Consider the following 27155-nt stretch of genomic DNA (forward strand, 5'->3'; position numbering starts at 1 on the left):
GCCTGGTCAGCCTAGACTGGTTCGAGGCCCTGGGAATCACGGTCTCTGGGATCCACCGGATCCAGGGGGACTCCGTCGAGGCTGTCTGCAAGGAGTTCGCAGACATCTTCGACGGGACGCTGGGCAGGTACACAGGGCCCCCCATTTCATTCAAGCTCAACTCGAACGTTCCCCCCGTTAGGGTCCGGCCGCGGCGAGTCCCCTTCGCACTCAAACACAAAATTGAGCACGAACTGGATAAGCTGGTGGCCCAGGGAATCCTAAAGCCCGTAGATGGGGGGAGTGGGAAACCCCAATCGTCACCCCCCTCAAATCCAATGGGGAAATAAGGATCTGCGCCGACTACAAGTGTTCGGTGAACCGCACCCTGAACCTGCACGCTTACCCGGTCCCCAAGGTTAGCCATGTTCTCGCTTCCCTCCAAGGCGGTGCCATCTTTGCAAGGCTCGATCTTGCTCAGGTGTACCAGCAACTCACGGTTACTAGGGCAACCGCTGACATTCAAACCATAGTAACACACAGGGGAGCATTCCGGGTGAACAGGCTGCAGTTTGGGGTCAGCGTTGCTCCTGGCATTTTCCAGGAAGTTATGGAGAAGACACTCAGGGGCATCCCAGGAGTCTGCCCCTATTTTGATGACATCCTGATTGCAGGAGCATCAGCAGAAGAGCTGGCAGGTGTTCTGTACCAGCCTGCTACCGGCCCTGCAGAAAAGGCAGGGACAACCCCTTTACAAACGGCAAGAGGCTGGAATTAAGCCTGCCAAATTTATTAACATAAAACAGAGCAAAACAAGACACCAACCATGAAACAGGAGCTATGAAACAGGAACTATTCAAGCGGTTGCCTTCAGCAAACCAGCCCTCCCACGCATTCCCCTTTTATACAGTTCAGGGCGTGGCTTCTCTCTGCCTCCTTCCGAGGTGCCCCATTGCCTTCCTCTGTTTACTCCTGATTGACTGCCTCCTGCGTCGGGCGTCCTTGAACAGGGCCAGCTGTGGGTCATCTTCATCCATGCTGTCAGGCTCACACAGCTGGGTCTCCGTCATGACCAGGTGGGAGGGGCCTGGCTGAGGGCTCTCATCAGCAAGCTCACCAACCCCCTCAGCAAGCTCTCCAACCCCCTCAGCAAGCTCTTCAACATGCCCCTCCTCCTCTGAGTCGTCCAACCCAACTGCCGAACCCACAGGCTGACCCTGAATCACAACAGCAGGTAGGCTCAGGGAGGTACTGTCCAGGCTGCGTTCAGCTGGCCTCAAACTCAAGAGGGAGAAATGCAGCATAGGTGTTCCCTCCACAGAATTCTTGGGATTCAGGGTAGATTCCAGGGGAATCCACCCCACAGAGTCCAAGGTGAGGGCCATCAAACTAGCACTCACACCCAAAATCAAAGGCAGAGCTACAGGCATTCCTGGGCCTGCTGAACTTCTACCACGCATTCCTCCCACACAAGGCAGCCATTGCAGAGCCACTCCACAGGCTACTGGACAAACAGGCAGCATGGGTCTGGACTCCCACCCACGACCAAAGCTTCAGGGCTTTAAAAGCACTACTGTCGGATAAGTCCACAGTAACCCATTTCATTGAGACAAAGCCCATATGCATCGCATGCGATGCATCCCCTTACGGTGTGGGCGCAGTACTCAGTCACCTCGAGCCCAATGGGGCGCAAATTCCCATAGCATACTACTCTAGGACGCTGTCTGGAGCAGAAAGAAACTACGCCCAAATCAACAGAGAAGCCCTGGCAATTGTGGCAGGAATCAAAAAATTCCACGATTATCTGTATGGCAGGGAATTCACTGTCTACACGGACCACAAACCACTCCTAGGCCTGTTCACAACGGACAGGCAGACGCCCCAAATCCTGTCCCCCAGAATGCTCTGGTGGTCCATCTTCCTTGCAGCCTACAATTGCAAGCTGGTGCACAAGCCAGGGAAGGAGATGGGCCACGCAGACGGCTTAAGTAGGTTACCCATTGACACCTCCGAACCAGACCCAGCACCAGCAACACAGATCCTAGCCCTGCAGGAGTTACCAGAATGCCCTCTCCATGCCAAGGACATTGCCAGTAACACAGCCACCGACAACATCATGAGCAGGGTACACTCATGGGTTTGCACAGGGTGGCAGGACAAGTCCCCGGGGCCTGAGTTCCAGGCCTATTTCACCAGGCGTCACGAGCTCTCCACGCACAGGGGTTGCCTCCTCTGGGGATGCAGGGTCATCATCCCCACCACAGTCCGGGGCAAGGTATTGGACTCCTTACACGAGGGACACCCGGGGGTGGTTAGGATGAAGGCTCTGGCCAGAAGCTACCTCTGGTGGCCAGGGTTGGACAAGGACATTGAGGAACAGGTCAAGGCCTGTTACACGTGCCAGAGATCCAGGCCAGAGATGCCACACGCACCTGTGCACCGGTGGGAGGCCACACACACAACCTGGTCCCGCATCCACATTGACTATGCAGGGCCATTCCAGGGCCAACTGTTCTTAGTAGTAGTGGACAGCCACTCCAAGTGGTTGGAGGTAGTCCCGGTTCCCAACATGACCTCAGGGAGGACAATCCAGGTGCTCACAGCTCTCTTTGCCACACACGGCCTCCCCGACGTAATTGTGTCTGATAACGGGCCTCAGTTTACTGCTAATGATTTCCAGGTGTTCTTGAAGGCGAACTGCATTAGGCACGCCACCTCCGCGCCCTTCAATCCATCGACCAACAGGCAAGCTGAACGGATGGTAAGGACGACCAAAGAGGCACTCCGGCACATCATTAGCGGGTACTGGCATCACAGACTGGCGAAATTCCTACTCGCCCAACACACTACACCATGCGTTGCTACCGGGAAGAGCCCAGCAGAACTGCGGTGGGTACGACGTCTCATCACCAAGCTGGACCGTTTACACCCAGACCGAGTAGCAGCCAAGACGGTTAGGCCACCACCACCACCACCACCACCACCATCATCATCTTCATCGCAATCATAACCAGCACACAGAGTTCTCAACGTGGGGAACCTGGTCTGGGTAAGGAACTATGGGGCAGTGCATCCATGGGTTCCAGGGACAGTGGTTGAGAAAACTGGACCCCTCTCCTACATCGTGGGAGTGGAGGGGGACAGACACATAAGGCGACACATCGACCAGCTCAGAGGAAGGGTCCCTGAGCGCACCACACACGCCCAACAGGAGAGCCACACCCCAGGAGAGGTCAGCCCAACCAGAAATAACACAGAGCAGGAACCAGAGGAGGAGGGCCTCCTGAACCCAGCTCTGTTCAACCCAGCACGAAGTCCCCAAGAACCAGCTGTCCAAGCCCAGGGCCAAGCCACACCCAGACGGTCCACCCGGCCCCACAGGACACCTGCCTACCTGGCAGACTATGTGTGCAAGTGACCTCCACACAGTTGCATTGTGTTTTTTTTGTTGTTGACATACAGTGTACATAGATGTAGCTAGTTGCAATTTGTTATCGTTGTTATGTGGTTCTTCTCTAAGGGGGGAGGGGTGTTATGTATGCAGGCACCTGCATAGCAACAGCCACCAGGGGGCGTTGGCCTGAACGGTTTTGGCAGGAAACCCAGGGAAACCTAGGGCCAACCCCATTGGCTGTCCGCTTACCTGGCTAGGTATTTAAGGAGGCCAGGTAACCCTCATCCCTCAGTACGCTATCCTCCTTCCAATAAAGAGCTGAACACGTACTCCGGCTGGCATCTCTTCCTTGCGTCGGACCCACTACACAATAACCTTGTTCTTCATTGATCCCCCAATTTGATCGATTCACTGATGTATATATACCCCTCCATCTTTTCATCTATCTCCTCTTAAATACTTTAGTTCTACAATAATGCCACTTGTAGTTCCTTATATGCATAATAGCCTGATGTTCTTATTACAGTGAATTTATACATGTAAATAGCCTGATATTCTTATTACAGTGAACTCATTACAGGCTGGGGAGATGTCTACAGTTTTGCTTCCTTCTAAAGAGACCTTCCTTAGCCATTTTAAGATCTGTGGACTTCAACTCCCAGAATACCCCAGCTAGAAATGAGAAGAGTGGGGTATTCTGGGAGTTGAAGTCCACAAATCTTAGAATTACTAAGGTTGGAAAACACTGTTCTTCAATAATTTTGCACATCACAGCAACAATGTGATGCCTGGATTTGAAGTTGGGATGGGGCCAGAAATGGTAGTGGGCTGCAAACAAAATCAAAATAAGTCTGCAGGAGTTTAAACAGCAATACAAATAATATAACAAATTCCCTTCAGGATAAAACTCACTTTTAACTAAACTAGTGAGACTAATGTATGTGTGTGAGTGTTTATAATTTTCTGCAGAATCATGGGGTAGCTGTTAATCTGTCTTAATTAGTAGCATATATGAATGTGATCTTGGTATATAGGATTAAATAGTAAATCATATATTTATAATATAACCCAGCCAGTTGGCTTTTTAAATTGATAGCAGGCTTGACAGCTGTTCCAATAGCAACGAAGACCCTACCCATACGTCTGCTCAAAGGAGGCTGAGCTCTAATCCCTCCTGTATTATGGAAAATTATATTTAAGTCGCAAAAAATTCACAAATGAAAAATTCTCCGTAGCAGTTTTACTAAAAAGCGTAATGCTGCACAATTCTTTTAGAACGGGGTTCCACATGGGGTGGGACTCGTTTTATTTAATTTCTTTCCAAAAGAAATCAGCAAGAATTCATAGACATTCAGAGAAAGCGCGGCTGTGACAAACAGTGGGAAGCCTGTTTAGTAGTAGGCACAGTTGGACTAACATGCATTCATGACAAGATGCAAGGAAGTCACACCCAGCCTTGGCAGATTTATTTATTTCTTTAAACATAAATACAGACTTACTCTCAGGTAAGTACTGTATTCAGAAGATTTGCAGATTGAACTGAAAGGATTCAGAATATTGTGATTGTCCCAAAGCAATCATGTACCACTGATAAAAATGGTAAGAGCCAGTCTAGTATAGGGGTTAATGTGCTGGCCTAGAAATTAGGAAATTATAAATTCTAGTCCCGCTTTAGGCATGAAAGACAGCTGGGTGATTTCGGGCCAATAACCAGGAGACTGTGAGTTCTAGTCCCGTTGGCTGGGTGACTTTGAGCCAGTCACTCTCTGCCAGTCCAACTTACCCCACAGAGTTCTTTTTGTGAGGGAAATTGGAGGAGGAGGAAGTACTATAAATGTTCACCACCTTGAGTTACTTATAAAGCAATAAAGGCAAAATAAAAATTAAATAAATAAATAAGCCAGCAGGCTTTGACATTTTTTAGTTTTTAAGTAATACAAGTCCTTGAAGAGACAGTCCTTTCGCATGGGAGAAACAAGTCTAAGACGTTGTTTTCTCTATCCCAGTTGTGCATATATATATATATATATATATATATATATATATATATATATATATATATATATATATATATATATATATATATATATATATATATTGCCTTTACAGCTCCTTTTTCACATGAGTCTTTCAACCGACTCACTGATTAATTGACCAAAACTCATGTTATTGACTTGACTAAGATTTATTTAATAAAAACTAATTAACAAACTTGTGTTACAAGGTCACAAAATAATATGGCTGTGAGAGTCAGCCATGTCACCAGCCACATCCAACAGGCACCCATGACACTTGCTTAATCAAATGTCACACTGCAATCACCACAGCAATTAATATCCCTTTGCAGCTGTGAGTTGCAAAAGCAGGGCGAAACATGCCCCCTTTTTCAGGGTGTATGACTGCACTCCAAGCGTAGCCAATCAATGGAGTGCATGTGAGATACATCTAAAACTTGCTGGAATGTGTTTGCCGGTAAGAACTTCAGATGTTACACCTGTAAGAGAAGAGCAGGCAGAATCTGGAGGTGGAGTCAAGTGAGTAATTAGCCTGGAGTCCTTAAGTTCCTACAAAGGTCTAAGTCCAGCCCTTCTTGAATTCCATTAACTCTTATCTAGCACCAATTTAGTGCTGACCAGTAGTTGACTAGATTCTTATGAATCTTCTTAATTGGAATTTAATGTCTGGTCCTGATTCCCCCGACCTTCGTTCATTCCGCCGGGACCTGAAGACCTGGCTCTTCGAGCTCTCTGACCCAGGCTGAGAATTTTAATTTTAATTATTTTAATTGGGGGCTTTTACTTTTTCAGGGACTGTTGTAATTTTTTTAATTGCTTTTAACTTTTGTATTTCTTGTTTTAATTACCCTGTAAACCGCCCTGAGTCCTTGGGGAAAGGGCGGTATACAAATCTAATTAAATAAATAAATAAATAATTCTTTGTACCTGACAACACCAGTTGGAATGTGAGTGACCATATAGACCATATACTCTAGGTCACAGGAGACAGTATTAGAATTAAGGTGGCTAAATGAACACAAGGGGGAGAACAACAACAATCTTGTCTTCCCTACCCCAGTTCTCCCAATGTTATACCCATCTTTGCTGCCATTCCCCCTTTACTTACCCTGTCTGCAGATTTTGAAGTGCATCTTCCACACTGCGCTGGTTGTACTTCCCCATATATTCGTGCATTTCTCCATAGTTGTTCCGAATATTTTTTTCAGTGCTACCATTAGGAACTGTGCCAAATCTCAAAGGAGGATAATGGTGTTGGGGTCTCTGGAACTGTGGAAAGTAGACAAATGAAACAGGCATTGCCAGCCCATCGTTGGAAATGGAAACACACTCAGAAAAGAAGAGACTAATCCTATCAGAGTATTGAAGGCTTCTGTGTTTTGGCTGAGTGAAATACATGATGTTTGGCTAGCCCTGATCACAATAGACACCATATTAAAAAAAATTAGGATTTCTAGATATCAGGAGATTCCTGCTAGGTCAGGGGTCATGTAAACCTAGAGCTGGCTGGCTGGTAGATGGATAATTAGGAGGACAGCTCATTGCTGGACTGATGAAAATTTTTGGTTTTTTAAAATTTATTAATCTTAATTAGCCTGGTATGCCAACAAGCCCAGCCTCTTGTTCCAGCCAAAAAGCCCAGCCTCTTACTTGCTGAGCCAACTGTACACGCGCCCATGCGTGTATGTGTATTGTGCGTGTATATATATGGCCTTGAAACAGAGATGAGCAACGCCCCCTAGAGCTGGACACAACTAGCACAGTAAAAATTCACAGGGATTCCTTTACCTATTTACAATGTATATAAAATATACAATATATATTTATATATTGATTTCTCTTCCTACTCTTTGTATTTTATTCTAACCAAAGGACTTTGAGGGTTAGAAAGAATGTTGAGAAATATCAAGGAGATATTTCCAAGGATATAGAGTGTCTCCTTTTATTTAATTTTTCTGGCAATCAAAGCTCTGCCCGCAATCTAGATGAACAATGTTAGTATTTCTTGAAAGCATCTCTCAGGGGCTCCTCACTTGTCACATATAAGCAGGTATAACTGAATTCCAATATCATTTTGTAATTAAAAACAGCTTTGGGAAAAGGTTTTCAGAATCAAGGATGTGAGGCCAAATAAGCTTTTGTATCCCCTTAGCAGAAAAAACAGCCGTATACGGTATGTGCAAGCGCAAGTCACATAGTAACAGTCAGGAAGAAAGAAAAATAAACACTGTTGATTGCATTTCACTGCTCTAAATATTATTTTTTGAATCTACCTTGTATTTCATAATAGCTCTCCACGTCAGTTTCATGCAGCACAACTGGTTATTAACCCTACAGGTTGTAATCAATTACCAGGTTTACAGTCTAGGTGCTTAAAAGTTAAGAATACTTATGAAAGTGGTCTCTAGAAGAAGCCTAGAGAGATCCTGAATTCCAGATAGTTTGAGGCTGCACAAAATTTAGGTAAAGCTTTTCAAGGCTGATTCTCTCTCTCTCCACATACATACATGGATATATGCATTTAAACTGAAGATACATACATAACCATACACACATACATTTAAACTCAACATACATACATGCATGCATACATTTAAACTCAAGATACATGCATACATGCACTGTACATACATAAAGATACATACATATATATACTACATACATAGATTTAAATTCAACATAACATTTAAACAAGATACATGCATACATGCATTTTAAACATACATACATTTAAACTCAAGATACATGCATACATATATTTAAACTCAAGATGTATGTATACATGGATTTAAACTCAAGCTATTTATATGGATATATATTTAAACTCTGGGGTGAACAGTTAACTTTGTCTTTTATGCAAAAGAAGAGGAGGGCAAATGATTTAGAAGGCTAAGTGCAAGCAGGCCAATGGGTGAAAGTGAGGCCTCCAATAGTCTTGGAAATAGATGGACGCCATGGAAAGATAATTCTAGATACAAAAGGATTCAGTTGTCAGAAAATGATAGTTGACAGAGAGGTGCACAGAGATCAACAATACGGAAATAGACCGGGACATATTTAGAAGGATCAAGGGCAGGGACAGCCTGTTTGTTCTTCAGAAAGCTGTAGAAAAAATAACATCCTTGTCACGTTTCAACCCTCATCAAATTGGTTGCCTGTAAGAGACTGCTGTTGTGGGGGCCCTTGGACCCTTCCTCAGCATGGCACAGGAAACTACCGATTTGAAACCCATCCCTAGTCAGGGAGAAAAAGTCAGAGTGTCAGCGCGCCAAAGGGATTGATTCTTTTAAATGAGGATGATGGATAAAGGCTACTCGGTGGCAAATGGCTGAGGAGCCATTAGAGCAGGGGGTGGGGAACCATGGCCCTTTTATGACTTGTGGACTTCAACTCCCAGAATTCCTGAGCCAGCCTGCGTTAGAGGGAGAAATGCCTCCAGAGAAAGCTGGAAAGGAACAAGGCGATGGGCGCAGATTATCCGCAGTTTGACAGAACTGTGGATATAATCAAGGAAGGGGGGGGGAGAGAAAGGACCAATGGAGGTGGCTAAGAATATATGGCAGGAGAAGGTGAAGATGCAGAGATGGAGAAAGGTTTCTGATTAAAAACACGAAGAGGCTTGTGCTACCTTCGAGATGAACTGGCTTCTTAGGTTTTATGGACTGCGCAACTTTTGACAGAAAAACAAAGGCAAGGTTTCTGTTTTAACAGGCAGCAACTGCTGGAGAAGTTTTAACCTTCAACAGCCACATGAGGGAGGGTCACAGACCAGCAAATAGTTGGGCTGGAGCCAAAGAGAGGGGGAAAACAAGAATTTCCCTTCCCCCCCCCTTCTTTTATTGTCCCAGCCACCTCTGCCTTTCACCTCTGGAGAGGAGCACATTTCTCTTGATCATACTGTGAGCCGAAGGCTTGCTGGGGGCTTTGAAATGAGGCCAGAGGACCAAGACTTCAGGTTGCCCATGGCTACGAAAAGAACGAAAACCGGTGCCTTTCACCACAGCAAGCTCCAGAAGAGCAATGCTGCTACCTTCAAAGCTAGCATCTCCAATTTTATCTGTTTGTTTCTAGCTGCTACCGAAAGATTCTTCACTGTTGTGTTGTAAGACATTAACAGGCCTCCGCTGTGGAATTTTACACCACTAAATCTGCAGTCCCAGATACGCCTGCCAAGGCAGAAAGCCACCCGCTCCGCGTGGCTTAATTCAGAGTATGAAATCTATCCAGAAATGCCCATTTCAGGCACATTTTGCAAAACTTTCTTTTCTCTACTTCCAATTACCAACTTTCCCTCCCTCCCCACCCAGTGTGAATTTGTTAAACTGAGCTGTTTAATATTTATCTGAGATTGCGTTTCTTGTTGGACATTAATTATGCCTATTAATTACACCCCAGCTTGTTAGCTCTTAACGAAAGAGATTCAATGGGAACCAGGCTGCCATGCTACAGCTGGTCCGATTTGCGTGGCCCCCTCCTTCCCACAGCTGTGGTTGTTCGTCAGGGGCTAATTGCCAGGCGATAATCAGCCACGTCCTGGTTTATAAATACATCCAATACATGCTGGGTATCAACAAGGCTTCTGGTAGAGGGCCTTGTGGAGCTACTAAATGTGACAGATGAGTCCAACAGCGTGTCCATCTCCTGTAACTTGAATCTCCAAAGGTACTGGAATTCAGTTCCCATGCTGAAAGGAAGGATGGGAGTTGAAGTCCAAAGCATTTGAAGGCATCAGGTTGAGAAACACACTGGTTTAGGTAATTTACACCTTAATACACAAACATGGGGAACAAGACGCCTTGCTTCCTTCCATCCAGTCTGTCTGGCTTGCCATTTTTCAAAATCTTTTATTGTAATTTCTTTTATTATTGTGAGCCAACTAGTGTCATTGCAATCAAATTACATACAAATTTAATACTTATTATTATGTCTGTGTAATCTCTCTCTCTCCCTCCCTCTCCCTCCCTCTCTCATATAATCATATAATATAATCACATAATCAGTGCTTTTTTGTAAAAAAAAAAAAGGTGCCAGAACTCACACATGTCATACAACCCGCCTTGCCTACCCTACAAGGTTCCATCCAAAAAAGGTGCCGGAACTCCATTCTGAGTGTTCTATGACAAAAAAAGCCCTACATATAATCATATAAAACATATAACCTCTATGTTTGAAATGAAGAGCAAATGGTTCTCACTTAAGAACCACTTGTTCAATGGCCATTCTAACTTGCATTTGAATGAGTGGCACTTATAATCAGTCCTAGATGTTTCAACTGTTATAGCATTCCTACAATGGTCACCTAGCTGCCATTTGAAACTTCTTTGTTGGGACTTCCGGGTGGCAAGGCTCCATCGATGGCGGCCATTTCGACCGTCAGCCCTGTTTTTTTCCGTTGAACTGCAAAAACAGCAACAATCAGCTGTTTCGCGGTTCGGAAATCCCCCCCTCGGGAGAAGAGGGGAGGGGGAGCATTCAGGTAGGGGTAGAGCTCCCCTAGAATTGTTATTCTGGGGGTTGAAGGGTGAGAGCTCCCCCGGAGCCTGAATTAGCTCCGGACTTGGGGACTCCTCTGTTCCAAGGCTTTGGAACAGAGCAGGACGCTGCAACCATCCCTACAATCAACATTGTATTTTGGATTACTTGGATGCAGGCAGAGCTGTGCAGGAGAATTTTGAAACAGCAAGTATATGATCTTTAACTCCGGTTTATACTAAAAGAAAGGAAGAAAGATGGCACAGGTGTGAATTGTCAGTGAAAAATAAAAGGACAAGGAATATATCATAAAATATAAAGACTGAGAAGGAAGAAATTGTGGGTTTTTTTAAGTCACTCTGTGCAAAATATTTGAAATTGGTCTAACAGTGAATTTAAGGATTTGGATATTTAATAGGAGAGAAACAAAGTTGCAAGCCGAGTGGAAAAGTGAAAGTGCGCAACAAAAATTAATTGGGTGTCAAAATGGCTTCTAAACCAGCTAAAGCTTCTGTTCCTAGAAGTGCTGGTGCATCACCAGTTCAGCATTCTTCATTACAGGCATTGATGCCACCCCCCGTGGCACCTGCACCCGCATTAACATTAAAAGATTTACAAGATGCTTTAAAAAATCAATCTCAGCAAATATCTGAACTTATCAATGAGAAGAATAAAGAAATACGAGAGGACATGTTAGTGGCTTTTCAGGGACTGGCAGTTTGCATTGAGCATTTGGATGAACGTGTGGAAGAGGTGTATCAAAATAATTTGAGATTGGATGCTAAAATGTCAGAAGCTGAGAATAAAATGGATAAGACTGAGGACGAGGTGGTTATGATACAATATAGAGATATGGAGTTTGCTTTGAGGATAAGAGGATTGAAAGAGGACCCAAAGGAAAATTTGAAAGTGTTACTGGCAGAAGCCCTGGAACCGATTTTGGGGTGCCAAGCGGAAGAAATTACAGGGGATATAGATAAAATATTTCATGTTAACTCTTGGATTGCCAGGCAAAGAAAATTACCTAGAGATGTGGTTGTTTATTTTACAAAGAGATCGATCAGAAATGTGATTGTTCAAGCTTTTTATAAGAATAGATTTAAAGTTGCTGATCAAGAAGTTTTAATCTTGAAAGAAATTCCACCAAGAATTTTAAGGAAAAGGAAAGAATTTACTTTTTTGGCAGATGAATTAAAGAAACGCCAGCTTCAGTTCAGATGGGAGATACCAATAGGCTTGGTGGTGAATTATTCAGGTACGAGATATCGTCTCAATACAGTTTTGAAGGCACGAGATTTTTATTCTAATATACTGAAAGCAGGTTCTCCGCCATCCCCAGAATTTAAAGGAAGGAAGGAAGATGGAGCGCGACAGAAACAAATGGAGAGTATACAGGGAGATGAAGAAGTTATCTCGCGGATGGTTAAAGAACTTCAGCAAACTTTGGAAATTGTGCGGCCCCTGGCATCGTCAGAAGAGGTTAAGGAACAAAGAATGACGCGGGCTGCAACCAGACGAATGAGACAAGAACAAGAAGAACAGAAATCAACAATTATATCTCAAGAATCTACTTATAGTGAAGCAGTGGGAGGAGCGAGACCGAAGAGGCAGGTGCTTGTGGTTTTGCAAGACGCGCTCCGAAAGCTTCAGGTCGCAAAAGATGGCGACAAAGTTTCTAACCTGGAATGTTAATGGATTAAACTCCCCGCAAAAGAGAAAGAAAGTATTTCAGTATTTGAAACAATTTAAAAATGATGTTGTGTGTTTACAGGAAACGCATATTCGTGTATCAGACCAAAAATATTTGATAAATTCCAGACTGGGTGTACAGTTTAGTGCATCTGTTTCAGATAAGAAAAATGGAGTAGTTATTTATGTAAAAAAGAATTTAACAGCCAATCTAATTGAAGCCGATAAACAAGGAAGATATGTTATAATTGAACTTTTAATAGAAGGCAAGAAAATACTTTTAGTTGGACTATATGCACCTAATCAACAACAAGAAGAATTTTATAAATTTTTACATAATAAAATAATTCAATGGGATTATAAATCGTGTATTTTGATGGGAGACTGGAATGGCGTGCTGGACACACAGAAAGATAAAAAGGTCTTTTTAAAAGTACTCCAAATCATGCCAGATTGCCTAAATCTTTTTTTGAGATGAAAGATGATTTGGAATTGAGAGACGTTTGGAGAGAACGAAATTTGGAAGAAAAAGATTTTACCTTTTTTTCTGATCAACATCAATCTTTTTCTAGGATTGATTTTGTATTAACTACTAATGATTTTTTTCTAGGGTTAAGAAGATCAAGATATGTCCAAGAACTTTATCAGATCATAGTCCAGTATGGTTGGAATTGGATAAGGAGAGGAAAGATAGGAGGTCTTGGAGATTAAATGAAAATTTGTTTAGATATCAAGAAAATGTGGATGAATGTAAAAAATAGATGAAAGAATTTTTTAATATAAATATGTATAAGGGTACTCCTATTGAAATGGTTTGGGATGCAAGTAAAGCCTATATGAGAGGAGTGTTAATATATTTGAATAATAAATATAGATGTAGATTGGAATATAAGCGTAAAGAGTTAGAGGAGGAATCAAGAGGAAAGAGAAGGCTCTAATTTTGAACCCATTTGATAAGAGGGTGAAGGAAGCAATTACTTTGTTAAGAGGTCAGTTTAATATGTTGATGGCAGATCAAGTGGCAATTTACAGTATGTTAAACACAATACTTTTTGTAATGCTAATAAGCCGGGTAGGTGGCTAGCTTATTTGTTAAGGAAAAAACAAAGGTCATGTAACATAGATAAGATAGAACAAAAGGGAAAAGAGGTGTTTCAGCAGAATTATATTAAAAAGGCTTTTGTTGAATTTTATTCTAAGTTATATGCTGGGGATAGAATTCAAGGTTTAGATATAGATAGATATTTACAAGAAGTGAATATCCCTGTACTTACACAAGAGCAAAGGGAAGGGATGAATCAATTGATAAATGCTGAAGAAATTATTTTAGCAATTAAACAATTAAAAGTGGGTAAAGCACCAGGAACAGATGGTTTGACTGCCAGGGAGGGAGGGAGTTTATGTTTTTAAAATGTATTTTAAAACTTTTCAATAAAAAAAATGAAACTTCTTTGTTGGTTTCCTACAGGAAGTCACAAATAGTGACCATGTGACTTCTTCACAATGGTGGCATAGGATTTGCTTAACAACACCAAGAAGTGTTGAAATCGCCATCGCGAGGTGACATGGCCACAAAATGTGTCATTGTGCTTTATGACCGCATGACTTAGCTGGTCCCAATTGTTGTTGTTAACCAAGGACTACCTGCATTGGCTACCGAGATGCCTTTTTATGGGACAGGCAGGAGGGTATACTACTTTAAAAAATACAAATCCACGTTGGATTTGTGGCAGATGTAGAGTTGGTAGCTCTTCTGTTTTTCAGATAGCCACACCATCAGGGCTTGTTCTGATTCTCCAAAGGAAAGATTATCAAATTCAAGGGAAGCACATGCTGGGTAGTGCAAACTATAATATGATGAACACATTTGCTTTCTATACAGGAAGTCTGAAATTTAATTTCATCAAGGTCTTTACAAATAGTTCTCCAGCAATCATAGACTTCATAACTTTCTGGCCTTTTGCAATGGGAAAGAAAAACCTTTATAGGTCCCTGCCTTCCTTTCTTCTTCTGGATAATTCCGTCTTCTCTTTGACTGACATTTCCTGAGCCACTCTTTAGAATACAGAGCAAGTTTTCCCTTTGCTGAGCTGGCCTGATCACAGGCAGGTACATACATCTTCTAAACACTATTTAAAATAACCCTTGCAAAGTCTGAATGGCTCAATCAAAGGAAGGTTATCTTGGAAGACAAGCTGCTTTGCAAGACAATTCACCGAGCTCAGATCTAAGACAATGCAAGCAGACTATGTAAAAAATAAAATAAATCTTGGTTTCTTTCAGGAAACGCTAGAGGGAAATGGACAGTGAAGGAAAAACAAAGATGCAACCCTACTCTTAATCTTAAACTGTACCAGTAGCATACCTCTCCCTGATGTTTAAGTTAGTCAAATATCGGAGCAATGGACTTGACAAGGAGTTTTCTGTCACCAGAACCTTCATTTACATCTCAGTTTTAAAAATAGCAGATTTGTCAATCCATTTAACCTGACTGAAGATCAAGTTTCGTTACCTAGTGTCTTGTTTTATTTTAAAGAAAGCAAAACTGTTTTAAAGATGAAGGAGAGGGGGAAAGCCCAAGAAATGAGGAACGTGAAATGGAAACAATGCAACTGTGTCTATAAATCTGTCTGGGGATAAAAGGCCAAGCAGATGAGCAGGTCTGCACTTTTTTCCTCATGAACCCCATTCCCCATTCCCTTCTTCTCACCTTCTGGTCACTCAGCCCAGACACCGTGTCAACGTACTCCTCCTGGATCATAAAGGCAGCCAGGTTGGCTGTGTAGCTGGCAAGGAAGATTACAGCAAAGAATGCCCAGATCAGCACCATGATCTTGCTAGTGGTGCCTCTGGGGTTCTCCACAGGCACAGAATTATTAAACACCAACGCCCAAAGCAACCAGATTGATTTTCCAATCGTGAACTTGGAGCCTCCAGTGCCTAGAAAGCAGATGGGGGAACGGGGGTGGGGGAGAAAACAACTTTCAAAAGCTAACCTGACCTGAGAAGGCTCAAAGACCAGTAAGATGCATTGCTTGACTTCCAGAGGGAGCCCAAATTTCCACTCCCTCCCTCTCTCCCTGTAGCAGTGGTATACTCACGTTTGCTGTTGCTGAGGCTGCGGTTGTAGCCCACTGGGCTGAAATATTCAAAGATGAAGACAGTCACTGCAACGACCGTCAGGCACATGACGAACATCATCACCCAAACAGCAGGGCTGTAAGGCTCTGTGGAAAGAGAAATGGGGTGGGTGCCCATCTGACACACAGACAAGAAACAAAAACAAAACCCCTCCTTCGTGAATTAAAATGCTCGTCCCACCTCTTCGTTTTCCAGCCTCCAAGTCATATTACCGATACCAAGTTAAAGACGGTAACAAAACATTCAGGACATAAGCTCACTAGTCAGGACAATTAACCAGATGAATGACAGGCCTCCAGAAATTGTGGGTGCTCCAACATTGGAGGTTTTTCAGAAGAGATTGGACGACCATTTGTCTGAAATGGTATAGGGTTTCCTGTTTGAGCCAAGGGCTGGACTAGAAGACCTCCAAGGTCCTTTCCAGGTTTGTTATTCTGGTATTTAATCAATCAGAATGGAGCTGGAAGGGACCTTGGAGGTCTTCCAGTCCAACCCCCAGCTCAAGCAGAAGACCCTATACCATTTCAGACAAATGGTCGTCCAGTCTCTTCTGAAAAACCTCCAGTGGTGAAGCACCCACAACTTCTGATGACAAGCTGTTCCACTGGTTATTTGTCCTCACTGTTAGGAAAAAAAGGTAAAGGTAAAGGTTCCCCCGCACACGCGTGCTAGTCGTTTCCGACTCTAGGGGCCGGTGCTCATCTCCGTTTCAAAGCCGAAAAGCCAGCGCTTGTCCAAGGACGACTCCATGGTCATGTGGCTGGCATGACTAGATGCCAAAGGCGCACGGAACGCTGTTACCTTCCCACCGTAGTGGTCCCTATTTTTCTACTTGCATTTTTACGTCCTTTTGAACTGCTAGGTTGGCAGAAGCTGGGACGAGTAACAGGCGCTCACTCTGTTACGCGGCACTCGGGATTCGACCCGCCAAACTGCCGACCTTCTGATCGACAAGCTCAGCATCCTAACCCACTGAGCCACCACGTCCCTTCACTGTTAGGAAGTTTCTCCTTAATTCCAGGTTGCTTCTCCCCTTTATCAGTTTCCATCCATTGTTTCTTGTCTTGCCTTCTGGTGCTTTCCCTGAGACTAACTAAGCCCTTGTTCTGGGATAATTGAAGGGTCTTGCATCTCTGATTCTGGTGCAAAGTTTTGGAATAAGAGTGACCTGCAAGCTCTTTGTCCCATCGGCGTCACCACCCCCAATGCTTTTTCCCTTTGCTCAAATCTCGGCCTGAGCATTCACCTAGGAAGGCAGAAGGTGAAACAGTTCCATTGCTGCGGGACACCATGACACTGATGCCTGTCTCGACGAAGGGCACAGAGAAATCTATGACTTCAGCTCTTTCTGCATTGATGGTCAGGGATCCAATTGCCATGTCAGCTCGCTTGTAAAACACCTGATGGAGAAACAGACAGAAGGGGAGAGAGTGGGCTGGTGTTTCTGAGGCAGGAGACAAATAAACATCCTGAGATTTGTGACCCAGGTGAAAAGATTAATACTGTCTAAAGGCATAATATAAGAAGCAGGAAAAAATGGTTTTAAGGTGGCAGGGGCAGCTTTCCCATAATCTGTGATGAAGATTAGATGAGCAGTCACTGTCAGTGAATTGTTAAGATAGTCCCTTTCTTCCGTACAATATCCAGGAAGGCTTGACTTATGACCACAATTGGGATCAGAATTTCTGGTGCTAAGCAAGATGGTTAAATGGGTCACACCCAATTTTACATCCTTTTATTTTATTTTATTTTTGCCATGCTTATAAAGCAAACCTGTCAAGCTCGAAGCATGTTTTTGCTGGTCTGACAATTATTGCTTCTCAGCTTGCCAATGAACTTGGGGGAGGGAAAGGGATCATAATGCAGACTTCAAAATATCAAGAAAGCAGACGGTGAGAACTAAGGACCGTTCACCAGGTGTCTGGCCAGACCCAGAGACACTTTCTCATAACATTTTTCCTCCTAATTGGGCAACATGACCTGACAAAGGAGGAGGAGGGGGAATTCTATACTTTTACTGTATGAGATCGGGTGGGTTTTTTCCAGAGCTGGTTCTGCTTGTGTGCATGCCGAAATGATGTACTCAATAAAGATTTACATTAAGAGTTCAACAAGCCTCAAAGATGTTTACTTGGTTCGGTTCGTCAGTCGGAACCTTGACAAAACCACTGCAATTGTTAAGTGAATTATGCGGTTGTGAAGCAAATCCAGCTTCCCCCACTGACTTTGTTGGTTGGAAGCTGGCTGAGGAGGTCACAAATGGCGATCATATGACCCCAGGATGTTGCAGCCACAGTAAATATATGCCGGTTGCCAAGCACCCCAATTTTAATCATGGGACTGTGGAGAATGCTGTGATTGTTGTAAGTGCAAGTAGGAATGCAAGTTACCTTTTCCAGTGCCATTTTAACTTTGAATGGATGCTAAACGAATGGCTGCAACTGGAGAGCTACCATAGAGAAGAACTTAAGAGTCAAGAAGAACAAGAATAGCTAGTGTTCGGGAGAAGCTGAGAACAGGAATAGGAATAACCTGCATTTCTAAGATTTTGTGCAGAAATTGAAGCCCCTCGTTCCCCAATTACCTCTCCAATCATGCCATTCCACATGCCATTGACTTTTTTCCCATGTTTGCCATTGGTGACAAGGTAGAGGTCATAGGTGAATCCCAGAGTTTTCGCCAAACGCTTCAGGATGTCAATGCAAAACCCCTTACAACATCTCTTCTTTAACTGATTGCTGTGAACCGTGCAAGGGAAAAGAAACTCAGCGAGTGATTTAGGAACATCGCAGAAAGTAATTAAGAACGAGCATGGCATAGTGGTTAGTGTGGAACCCAATTCCTCAGCCAGTCATAAATTTCATTGACTGGGACTTTGGGGAAGCCACCTGAGTAACTTTGGGCCAATCACCAGGAGACTGTGAGTTCTAGTCCCACCTTAGACATGAAAGCTGATGGGGTGACTTTGGGCTAGTCCCTCTGTTTCTCAGTCCAACCCACCTCACAGGGTTGTTGTTCTGAGGGATACAGGTGGAGGGAGAAGTATGAGTATGTTCACTGCCTAGAATTATTTATTAAAATAATAAAGTGGGATACAAATTAATAAATAAAACTGATAAGAAATATGGAGCTGGGAAAGAGAACAACCTGTAGACCTCCAAGTTCCTTGGGAAAAAGGTAGGATCTAGCTGGAATGAAGCATATAAGTCCCATGAGGTACTCTGATATTTTTCAGGAAGAACAGGATTCAAAGTTTAAGAATAATCTGCCAGGCTTATGAGAAACCTGCTCAAGCATATTAAAAATACCTGTCAGTAAGGTTGAGAGGGTGATGGCAGGGCACCGAGTCACGGATGCAAGTCTTAGTGGCAGGATCAATGTCATCCACAATTACAAAGGGCCTCTCCTCCAAAGTTGCCACCATCAAGTGCTTGTTGTCATCCACGGGTTGTAGGAATTTCCTATAGCGTGACATACTCAGGATCCGTCGCTCCCACCGTCCCACCTGCCTCCCAAGGCAAAGAGAAGAGATTAGACACACCCCCAATCTTCATAGTCCTGCCAGACCCCTAAAGGGACGCCAAATTCATTTAATATACAAGAATTGTTTCAATCCATCAAAGCAGACATTTCTTTCAAAAAAAAAAAGAGCTCCCAAATTCAGCTTCTTACATTACATTTGGAATTTTCCCATCAACCCCTTTCCCTTAAAATCACACTCATCCTTCAACTAACGTCCTTTGGGGACATCCGACTAAGACACAGGTTAAAAAAATATTGGGTAGACAAGAAACTTGTCCTCTGGCATCACTCAGCAGCTTAGTTTGGCTCAGTGTCCAGCCTCAGCAATTTCCAAAGCTGGAGTCAGGACTGTATACATCAGCCCACTACATTCTTCTGCTGGAGAAAAGCCACATAGTGGTTTGATTTAGCTTGTTTGTGTGAGTAATTAAAAATTCTTTAGTCTCTTTTCTCTGTCGGGAACGCAGAAGTGAATGACAGGGGACAGATTGGAGACCAGAAGGCTCTCTCTGTGTTTCTAGTTCTCAGAAGCTTCCCCAACTCCAAATTCACACGTGCCATGTTTCCCCCAAAGTCACCTTCACTCCATATTCCTTCTTCTCTAATCCTTCCTGTCCTCCAATTATCTTTCTTGCCAACCTACAGCTCGTTCCACCCCTACCCCCCCTCCTTAAACTCACCTCTTCCCAAGTCCGATGTTTGCTAAGTGAGATTACAGCCAGAGATGGATTGATCAGGTAGCCGTCCTCGTTAAAGGAGAAGTCCTTGTCACCCCAAGTGACATTCATGAAATATCTGTGTGAAAAGGCAGAAGGGAAGCACTTTGGACAACCCCAATCTGTGTCTTTAACCCCTACTTTCTCTCCTATACTCATGCCTGACACCAAAGACTTTTATCCAATGTCTGAGACAAGAGAAACTCGGTAAGATGCGGACTAGGCTTCTAAAAGAAACCAAGGGGGAAAAAAGCCAGTCTTGAGTAAAGATGGATGACGTGTGTGCGGATTTCAGTTTGGGAGTACAAAGTGGAAGGAAGGGAACAGGTAAAATTGCAGAGAAAAGAAACAGAGCTACTGTCAGAATCCATTTATGTTTCATTTCTAACTCCCTCTCTGTGCAAACCCAAATCTCACCCCCACCCCCTGACCGGATTCTGCCATTCCCAAGGAGGAAAGAGAAGACGGGAGTTTACTGCCCCATCTCTTTCCCTTAGATGTAACTTTTTGTTTATTCAGCCTGCCTGTTGGCCATCGCAAAAAGACCCACTAAAGGAACACTCTCCCTCTGAACTTCGAATAACTAAGAAAGGGGGTGGGGAGAATTCTGGCTCTTGCCCATGAAAGGAAATCCTCTCCCTCTCTGTTTTACTAGCAAACAAGGAAGGTGGTGGTGGGGAATTCTGGCTTGTATCTCCGGATGGAATGTGAAGGGGAGGGAGTAATTGTGTTGCGAATGGACTGATGGTTCTCCCTTTCCCACGAGGGGTTTGACACCTGAGACTTGACTGATCCGGGACTGACCAAATGGACTGAGGGGTGGGGTCTTGCTCGGGGACACTTTAAAAATATCAATCTGTGAGACAGTTTTCAGATCCTGTCTATTACATCCTCTGTCACCTACATCTTAGTAAAAGTTCCTGCTAGGACAATCTTGTCCCCCAAGATTTTTTCTTTCCTAAGATGTGGATTGGAGTAGGTTCTGACAGCTGCCGTATTCCTTGACCGCTGCAGAAAAGCTAGCTGACTTTTGGGCCCCCTCAGCTAAATCCAAGCAACTTTTCCCACTAATAAATATTCTCTACCCACTTTAGAAACAATACAAAGGAATGTCAACATTCAACTTGCTGTACCCACGGCTAATCCCGTACATCTGCCCACCTTACGTCTGTTCCACATAGCAGTCAAATGGTTTTGTCTCGATGTGTGAACGTGCCACTCATTATTGACCACGAGTTGTCTTCTTGTCCAGGTTTTACATCTATCCCCTCTCTATCCCCTTATTATTGGCCAATGGGGAAAACATGAACTGGCATGGGTCTGGCTTCAATATTCTCCTTGCCTTTTCTCCTGTGCTACATTTCTCCTCCATTTGAATAACTTCAGATAAAAACAATGTGAAAATAAAGAAGGCCCAGAGAAACAAATCAGACCAGAGAAGAAGGAAGGTGCTCCTGTCTTTATCCTGTGCTCTACCTTAAATTAGAATTAAACTAGCTGCTTCCATGAATGGGACTGAAACTAATAAATAGAAGGAAACTTGTAAGTAAGCAACCAAAGCCACTTCGGCATCCCTTATTCTGGAGACTACAAAGAGGATTATCAGAGCTGTTGGATCTGAAGGTAAAAATACAGCTTGGAACACCCTTAGGGAAGCAATATTGCAGTGCCAAGGAGGAGGTGTAGTATGGCTATGCTCAAAGACATAACAGAGGAATAGAGGTGGACTCCAGGGGGTTAAGATACAACTGTGGTCCATTCAGGTTTATGCCATTTGTAAATGTATGCACGACGCAAGACTTTTTATTGCTTAAGATGACCCTTCTCCAATTGTCTTGGATACAACACAACCCGATGCCAGCTGGGAAAGGTGAAAGCTGTAGCCAACCCATCTGGGAGGCATCCGATTGTGGAATTAAATGGGTGGAATAATGTGCAAATCAAGAAAAGAATGAAAGTGGAGAAAAAGGCACAGGGTGGGAACAGGTCACAGCTTTTCGTGAAAGGGAATAGTAGATTCCTCTTGATTGTACTACCCTCCCACCTAAAACGCCCTCCCCAGCCTCTTTCCCTGCTAACCGATGGAGATTCTCGTTGAATTGGGTGAGATTGGGTGCCCGGCAGTCGCTGTTGAATTTTGGAATTGAGCCGTAGACTTTGAAGAGGGCTTCAGCCCCTTTGGCAATTATGGCCACACCGTTTTGTACTCTGTGGTAAAGATCATCTTTCCATCCTGCTGAAAGCACCATGAACAGACCCTCGGGCAGTTCCTCAGGCAGATAGGCAGTTCTACCAAAGTTGGCACCTGCCATGAACCAAATATACCCAGGGCCAGTAAGTTTGACTTCACGAGCGGCGCGGAAAATGCTTTCTGCTTCTTCACGGGAACAGTAGAGAAGGCAAATACGGGCATTTATTTCTCGGAGTTGGCGTTTCAGGCGGGCTCCATCTGGATCATCGGTAAGGTTAAGGGTCACAGTGCTGCGGCGTTCCCAACCAATGAAGCTGCTGTCGGTCAGGACCTCAATGTAATCTACAAAGTCTTCATAGCCAGGAAACAGGGTAGTAATGACGGCAAATGCTGTCCAGTCATATTGTTCCAGGACCTCAAACATCACCTGCAACTGTTGTTTGGTGGAGGAACCAAGCTGCAGGAATGTGGATCCTTTCTCCTAGGGGTTTTAGAAAGGACAAAAGTGATCAGGCTGAAAAGCAGAAACAGTTTTACATATTTATTTAGTTGTAAAATTTATTGGCCGCCCACGTTATCACAAGGTAATTCTGGGCAGCTTACAATCTTAAAATGAGTTTTTCCCTTGTTTTCTATCCAGATTCAAATAAAACATACAAATTTCCAAATGGGTTTTTTTTTTAAATTTTTATTAGTTTTTATAGGGTTAAAAAGGAGGATAGGGAAATGGGGGTTTGGGATAGGGTAGAGGAAGGGTTGGGGTTGAGGGTTGGGGTTTTCCCCCAATAACATTCAAAATTTTGCAAACAGCATGTTGTCTGGGTAAATGTACATAAATAAAGATAATAAAGCTAACAATAACACTGATAGGTATAATAAAATATCAAAAACAATACTAAATTTTCAATGTATGATGTCATTCTTACTCAAATAAATTCAAAATTGCATATCACATTCCTTTCTCTCTAACTCGCTTATCTAGTTATTGATAAAATTTATTCCAAGTTCTATAGTAAACTAAATGTTCTTTCTCTTTAATCTCTAAAGTTAATCTATCCATTTCTGCACAATCCAATATTTTCTTAATTAATACGTCTTCAGTCGGTAACTTTTCATTTTTCCAATATTGGGCATACATAATTCTCGCTGCTGTCAATACATGTAACATTAAGTATCCGCTCTCCTTGTCATAGTTAGGGCCTATCATTCCTAAGAGAAACAATTCTGGTTTAAATTCTATTTGTTTTTTTAATCATCTTTTCTAACCATAAGTGTATCTTAAGCCAAAACCTTTTTGCTTTAGGACATGACCACTAGATATGGTAATAAGTACCTGGTCTTTGATTACATGTCCAACAAACATTTGAAGTATTTTTAAACATTTTAGCTAGTCTACAAATTTCCAAATGTTTTCAGTTGAGGAGATAAAAGTTCAGTTTTAAGTTCTGCTTTTAACCCAGGCCTTCCCAGCAACCTGTCTTTCACAAAAAATAATTCCCAAAGTCTTTATGAACAGAATTAGATCATCTTGTTAGAACTATTAGCTCCTATCTGTAACAGAAAAGGGGCGTTGCCTTACCTGAACGCCTTTTCTCAGCATGATGATGGAGAATCCACGAATGGCTTAACTCTGTCTTCCTGCCCAGTTAGACTAAGTCAGTCAAACTTGCCACGCCTCTCCTGGGCCAGGAACTCCTCCCAGTCATGACGAAGGCGAAGCAAATGACGACAGTCCGACGTGTTGGCTCCCATACCCCTGACACAGCACCTGACGGACACTAAGGGGTGGGTGTGGATTCTCCATCATCATGCTGAGAAAAGGCATTCAGGTAAGAGAACGCCCCTTCTCCAGCATGATAGATGGAAAATCCACGAATGGGACATCCCAAAGCTGCCCTGTCCCTATGGGAGGGAATCAGTCTGGGCCTGTGTCCCACCCTGTGGCACTACCTGTTGCAGCACTCTCCGGCCGAATGAGGCGTCTGCGGAGGCTAACCTATCCAGTTTATAATGCCTCACGAAAGGGGAAGGCGAGGACCATGTCGCCGCCCTACAAATGTCCTCAATGGACACCCTACAAATGTCCTCAATGGACGCCTGTGTTGCCCAAGCCGCAGAAGTTGCAGCACTACGAGTGGAGTGAGCAGTGATACGCCTGGGAACTGACAGGGAATGAGATTGGCACACCCCTGCAATACAAGCCCTGATCCACCTACATATACGACCTGCTTAATTACTCAGAAGAATTGACTCAGCAAGATTCTGGGAGCCAAAATTACCATGTCTATTCTGGGCACAGACTAAGTCGTGACTGGGAGGTGTCCTGGCCCAGGAGAGGCGTGGCAAGTTTGACTGACTTAGTCTAATTGGGCAGGAAGACAGAGTTAACCCATTCGTGGATTCTCCATCTATCATGCTGGAGAATGAACATGTAGTCTAATTATATTATACCTTGGTAATATTGATCTTTTCAACTCTGCTAGTATTTCTTAATCCCTACCAAATCCCTTCCCCCACATATACACATTTCTGCACATCTAGCATTTAAATTATCTCCTAAGGGCCCTTTTTCCAAATTGTTTTGCCTATAGAATAAGCAGATTTCTGTTAAACAAGTGACCAAGCTTCCATGTATATTCAGGTAGCAGAATAAGCCCAGGAAAGTTATGTTACCTTGGGAGTAAGAACAATGGCTGATCCTCCATTGATGCCAATGATTGGAACTGAGGTCTGTGCTGAGATGAAGTCCAGGATCTGGGCGACGTCCTCCGTTCGTGTGTCATCCTCAAAAACGACTCCATGGATGTGCAAGGAGGAGAGGACATCACAGAGCCGTACAATTAGGCTACGAGGGTTGGTGTCGTTCAGAACGACAGGGATGGGGTTGATCTCCATGGAGAAATTGCGAAAATCCTCAAGTGAGAACCGGGCACTTTCTGGTGTGTAGGTTGAGCCACTGAAAATAATGGGGATGTTGATGGTTCGTCGCCGTAGGTCCAGGAAAGGGCTGGCACAGGCCAGAGCCATAACAAAGAGCATCCTAGCAGCGGGGGTGCCCGGGGGCAGGCTCATCTCGCAGGACCTCTAAGTTCCCCCTGTAGAAGGTTGGAAGAAGAAAGAGACTAGGGAATGAGAAGCAGAAGATCAAAGGGGACAGGGGGCCAATTGTGTCCTCAGAGCTCAAATGGAAAGAATTTGGCCTGCTGTTTGGGCTAGTCTAGACTTCCTCTCCCAAGGCAGCTTGATGGTGCCCAGTTCCTTTATATCAGGGGTCTTCAAACTTAGCCTTTTTTAATGACTTGTGGACTTCAATTCCCAGAATTCCTCAGCCAGCATGCCTGGCTGAGGAATTCTGGGAGTTGGAAGTCCACAAGTCATAAAAGGGCCACGTTTGAAGACCCCTGCTTTATATCAGAGGTAGGGAGCCATGGCCCCTTTAGGATTTGTGAACTTCAATTCCCACAGATGACTAAGGAATTCTGGGAGCTGAAGTCCACAAGTCATAAAAGGGCCACGTTTGAAGACCCCTGCTTTATATTAGAGGTAGGGAGCCATGGCCCCTTTAGGATTTGTGAACTTCAATTCCCACAGATGACTAAGGAATTCTGGGAGCTGAAGTCCACAAGTCATAAAAGGGCCATCGTTCCCCACCTCTGCTTTATATCCTTCTCCTCCTGTTGATCATACAAAATGACATAACTCTTTCTCCCAAACTGCACATTTCCCAATTTCTCTTCCCCTGAAGGGTCAGCCCTTCTGAACTCCAGTCCTGTAGATGTACAGGTAGTCCTCAACTTATGACTACAGTTGAGCCCAACATTTCTGTTGCTAAACAAGACAGTTAAGGTGAATTTTGCCCCACTTTACAACCTTTCTTGCTACAGCTGTTAAGCAAATCACTGCCGTTGTTAAGTTAGTAACACGGCTGTTAAGTGAATCTGGCTCCCGCATTGACTTTGCTGGTCAGAAGATCGCAAAAGGGGGGGATCACACGATCCCAGGACATTGCAGCCGTCATAAAAACATGGCAGGTGCTGAGCATCCAAATTTTGATTAAATGACTATGAGGGATGCTGCAACGGTCCTGTGCAAAACAGTCATAAGTGCTGCTGTAACTTTGAATGGTCAGTAGACAAACGGTTGTAAGTTGAGGACAACCTGTATATGATTGAAATCCCATCATTTCCAGCTAAAAATGAGCAGTTCACCCAGATCTATTGAGCCCAATTCAGAGTCTGAATGTCAGTTGTCAGTCCTTCGCTACGTTTCTACTATTCCGAAGAAGCAGTGGATAAGATTAGGGCCAAATAAAGAAAATCAAGCTAACCGTAACATGGACTGAGCGTAGCTCAATGGAATTGATTCAAATGAGATAGGACTGATAACCACTTAGCTATGGTTATGTAGAGGTAGTCCTTGATTTATGACCACAATTGGGACCAGAAGTTAAGTGAGTCACGCCCAATTTTATGAACTTTTTTTTTTACCATGGCTATTAAGGGAATCATGTGTTTGCCAAGTCAATCTGGCTTCCCTCACTGTCTTTGCTTGGGGAGGTTGCAAATGGCGATCACGTGTCCCTGGGATGCCGCAACCATTGTGGATACGTGCAAGTTGCCAAGCATCCAAATCGAGGATTACCTGCGCATAATATCATTTCTTTCACTGCATAAAAGTGGACGTTCAGACACTGTGAAATGCTGCTTCAGAAACAGAAGGCTAAGTCCCACAAAACAAAAGCCACATCTCTGGATTTCAAACATGCCTTTGTGTTCCTACCATCGTTCCTACCCAACACTCTACCAAATTTGGTCATGGATCTCGTCTGGCTGATGCTGGGTCACTCGGTCTTAACCTGACCTACTTCACAGGATAGTTATGGGGGGGGGAATAAAGGGAGACTGTACTTTTCGTCCTCAAGAGAAAAGATATCAATAAATACTTACTGCTTAAGGGCAGGGCATTTTTTTAATATACTGTATGAGACAAGAAGCCCTTCAAAGATGAAATTCCCATTTATATTTAGAAACACAACC

At 43.7% G+C, this 27155-nt stretch overlaps 1 protein-coding gene across 1 annotated transcript in view; it reads right to left on the reverse strand.

Annotated features, from left to right (window-relative positions):
* The window catches only part of GRIN2D (glutamate ionotropic receptor NMDA type subunit 2D), a gene marked incomplete at both ends in the record, with an annotated part of 42030 nt that extends 16839 nt beyond the window's left edge, over positions 1 to 25191 (reverse strand). Inside the window, 9 exons of the mRNA XM_083376444.1 lie at positions 6497 to 6657; positions 15260 to 15489; positions 15651 to 15776; positions 16937 to 17090; positions 18275 to 18428; positions 18999 to 19195; positions 19893 to 20007; positions 22008 to 22600; positions 24793 to 25191. Of these exons, the coding sequence (XP_083232570.1) occupies positions 6497 to 6657; positions 15260 to 15489; positions 15651 to 15776; positions 16937 to 17090; positions 18275 to 18428; positions 18999 to 19195; positions 19893 to 20007; positions 22008 to 22600; positions 24793 to 25191 (2129 nt within the window). The remainder of the gene's footprint in view (positions 1 to 6496; positions 6658 to 15259; positions 15490 to 15650; positions 15777 to 16936; positions 17091 to 18274; positions 18429 to 18998; positions 19196 to 19892; positions 20008 to 22007; positions 22601 to 24792) is intronic.
* Positions 25192 to 27155: the final 1964 nt, after the last annotated feature.

The sequence above is a fragment of the Vipera ursinii genome, assembly GCF_947247035.1.
Source record: "Vipera ursinii genome assembly, chromosome: Z".
In the NCBI taxonomy this organism is placed as follows: Eukaryota; Metazoa; Chordata; class Lepidosauria; order Squamata; family Viperidae; genus Vipera; species Vipera ursinii.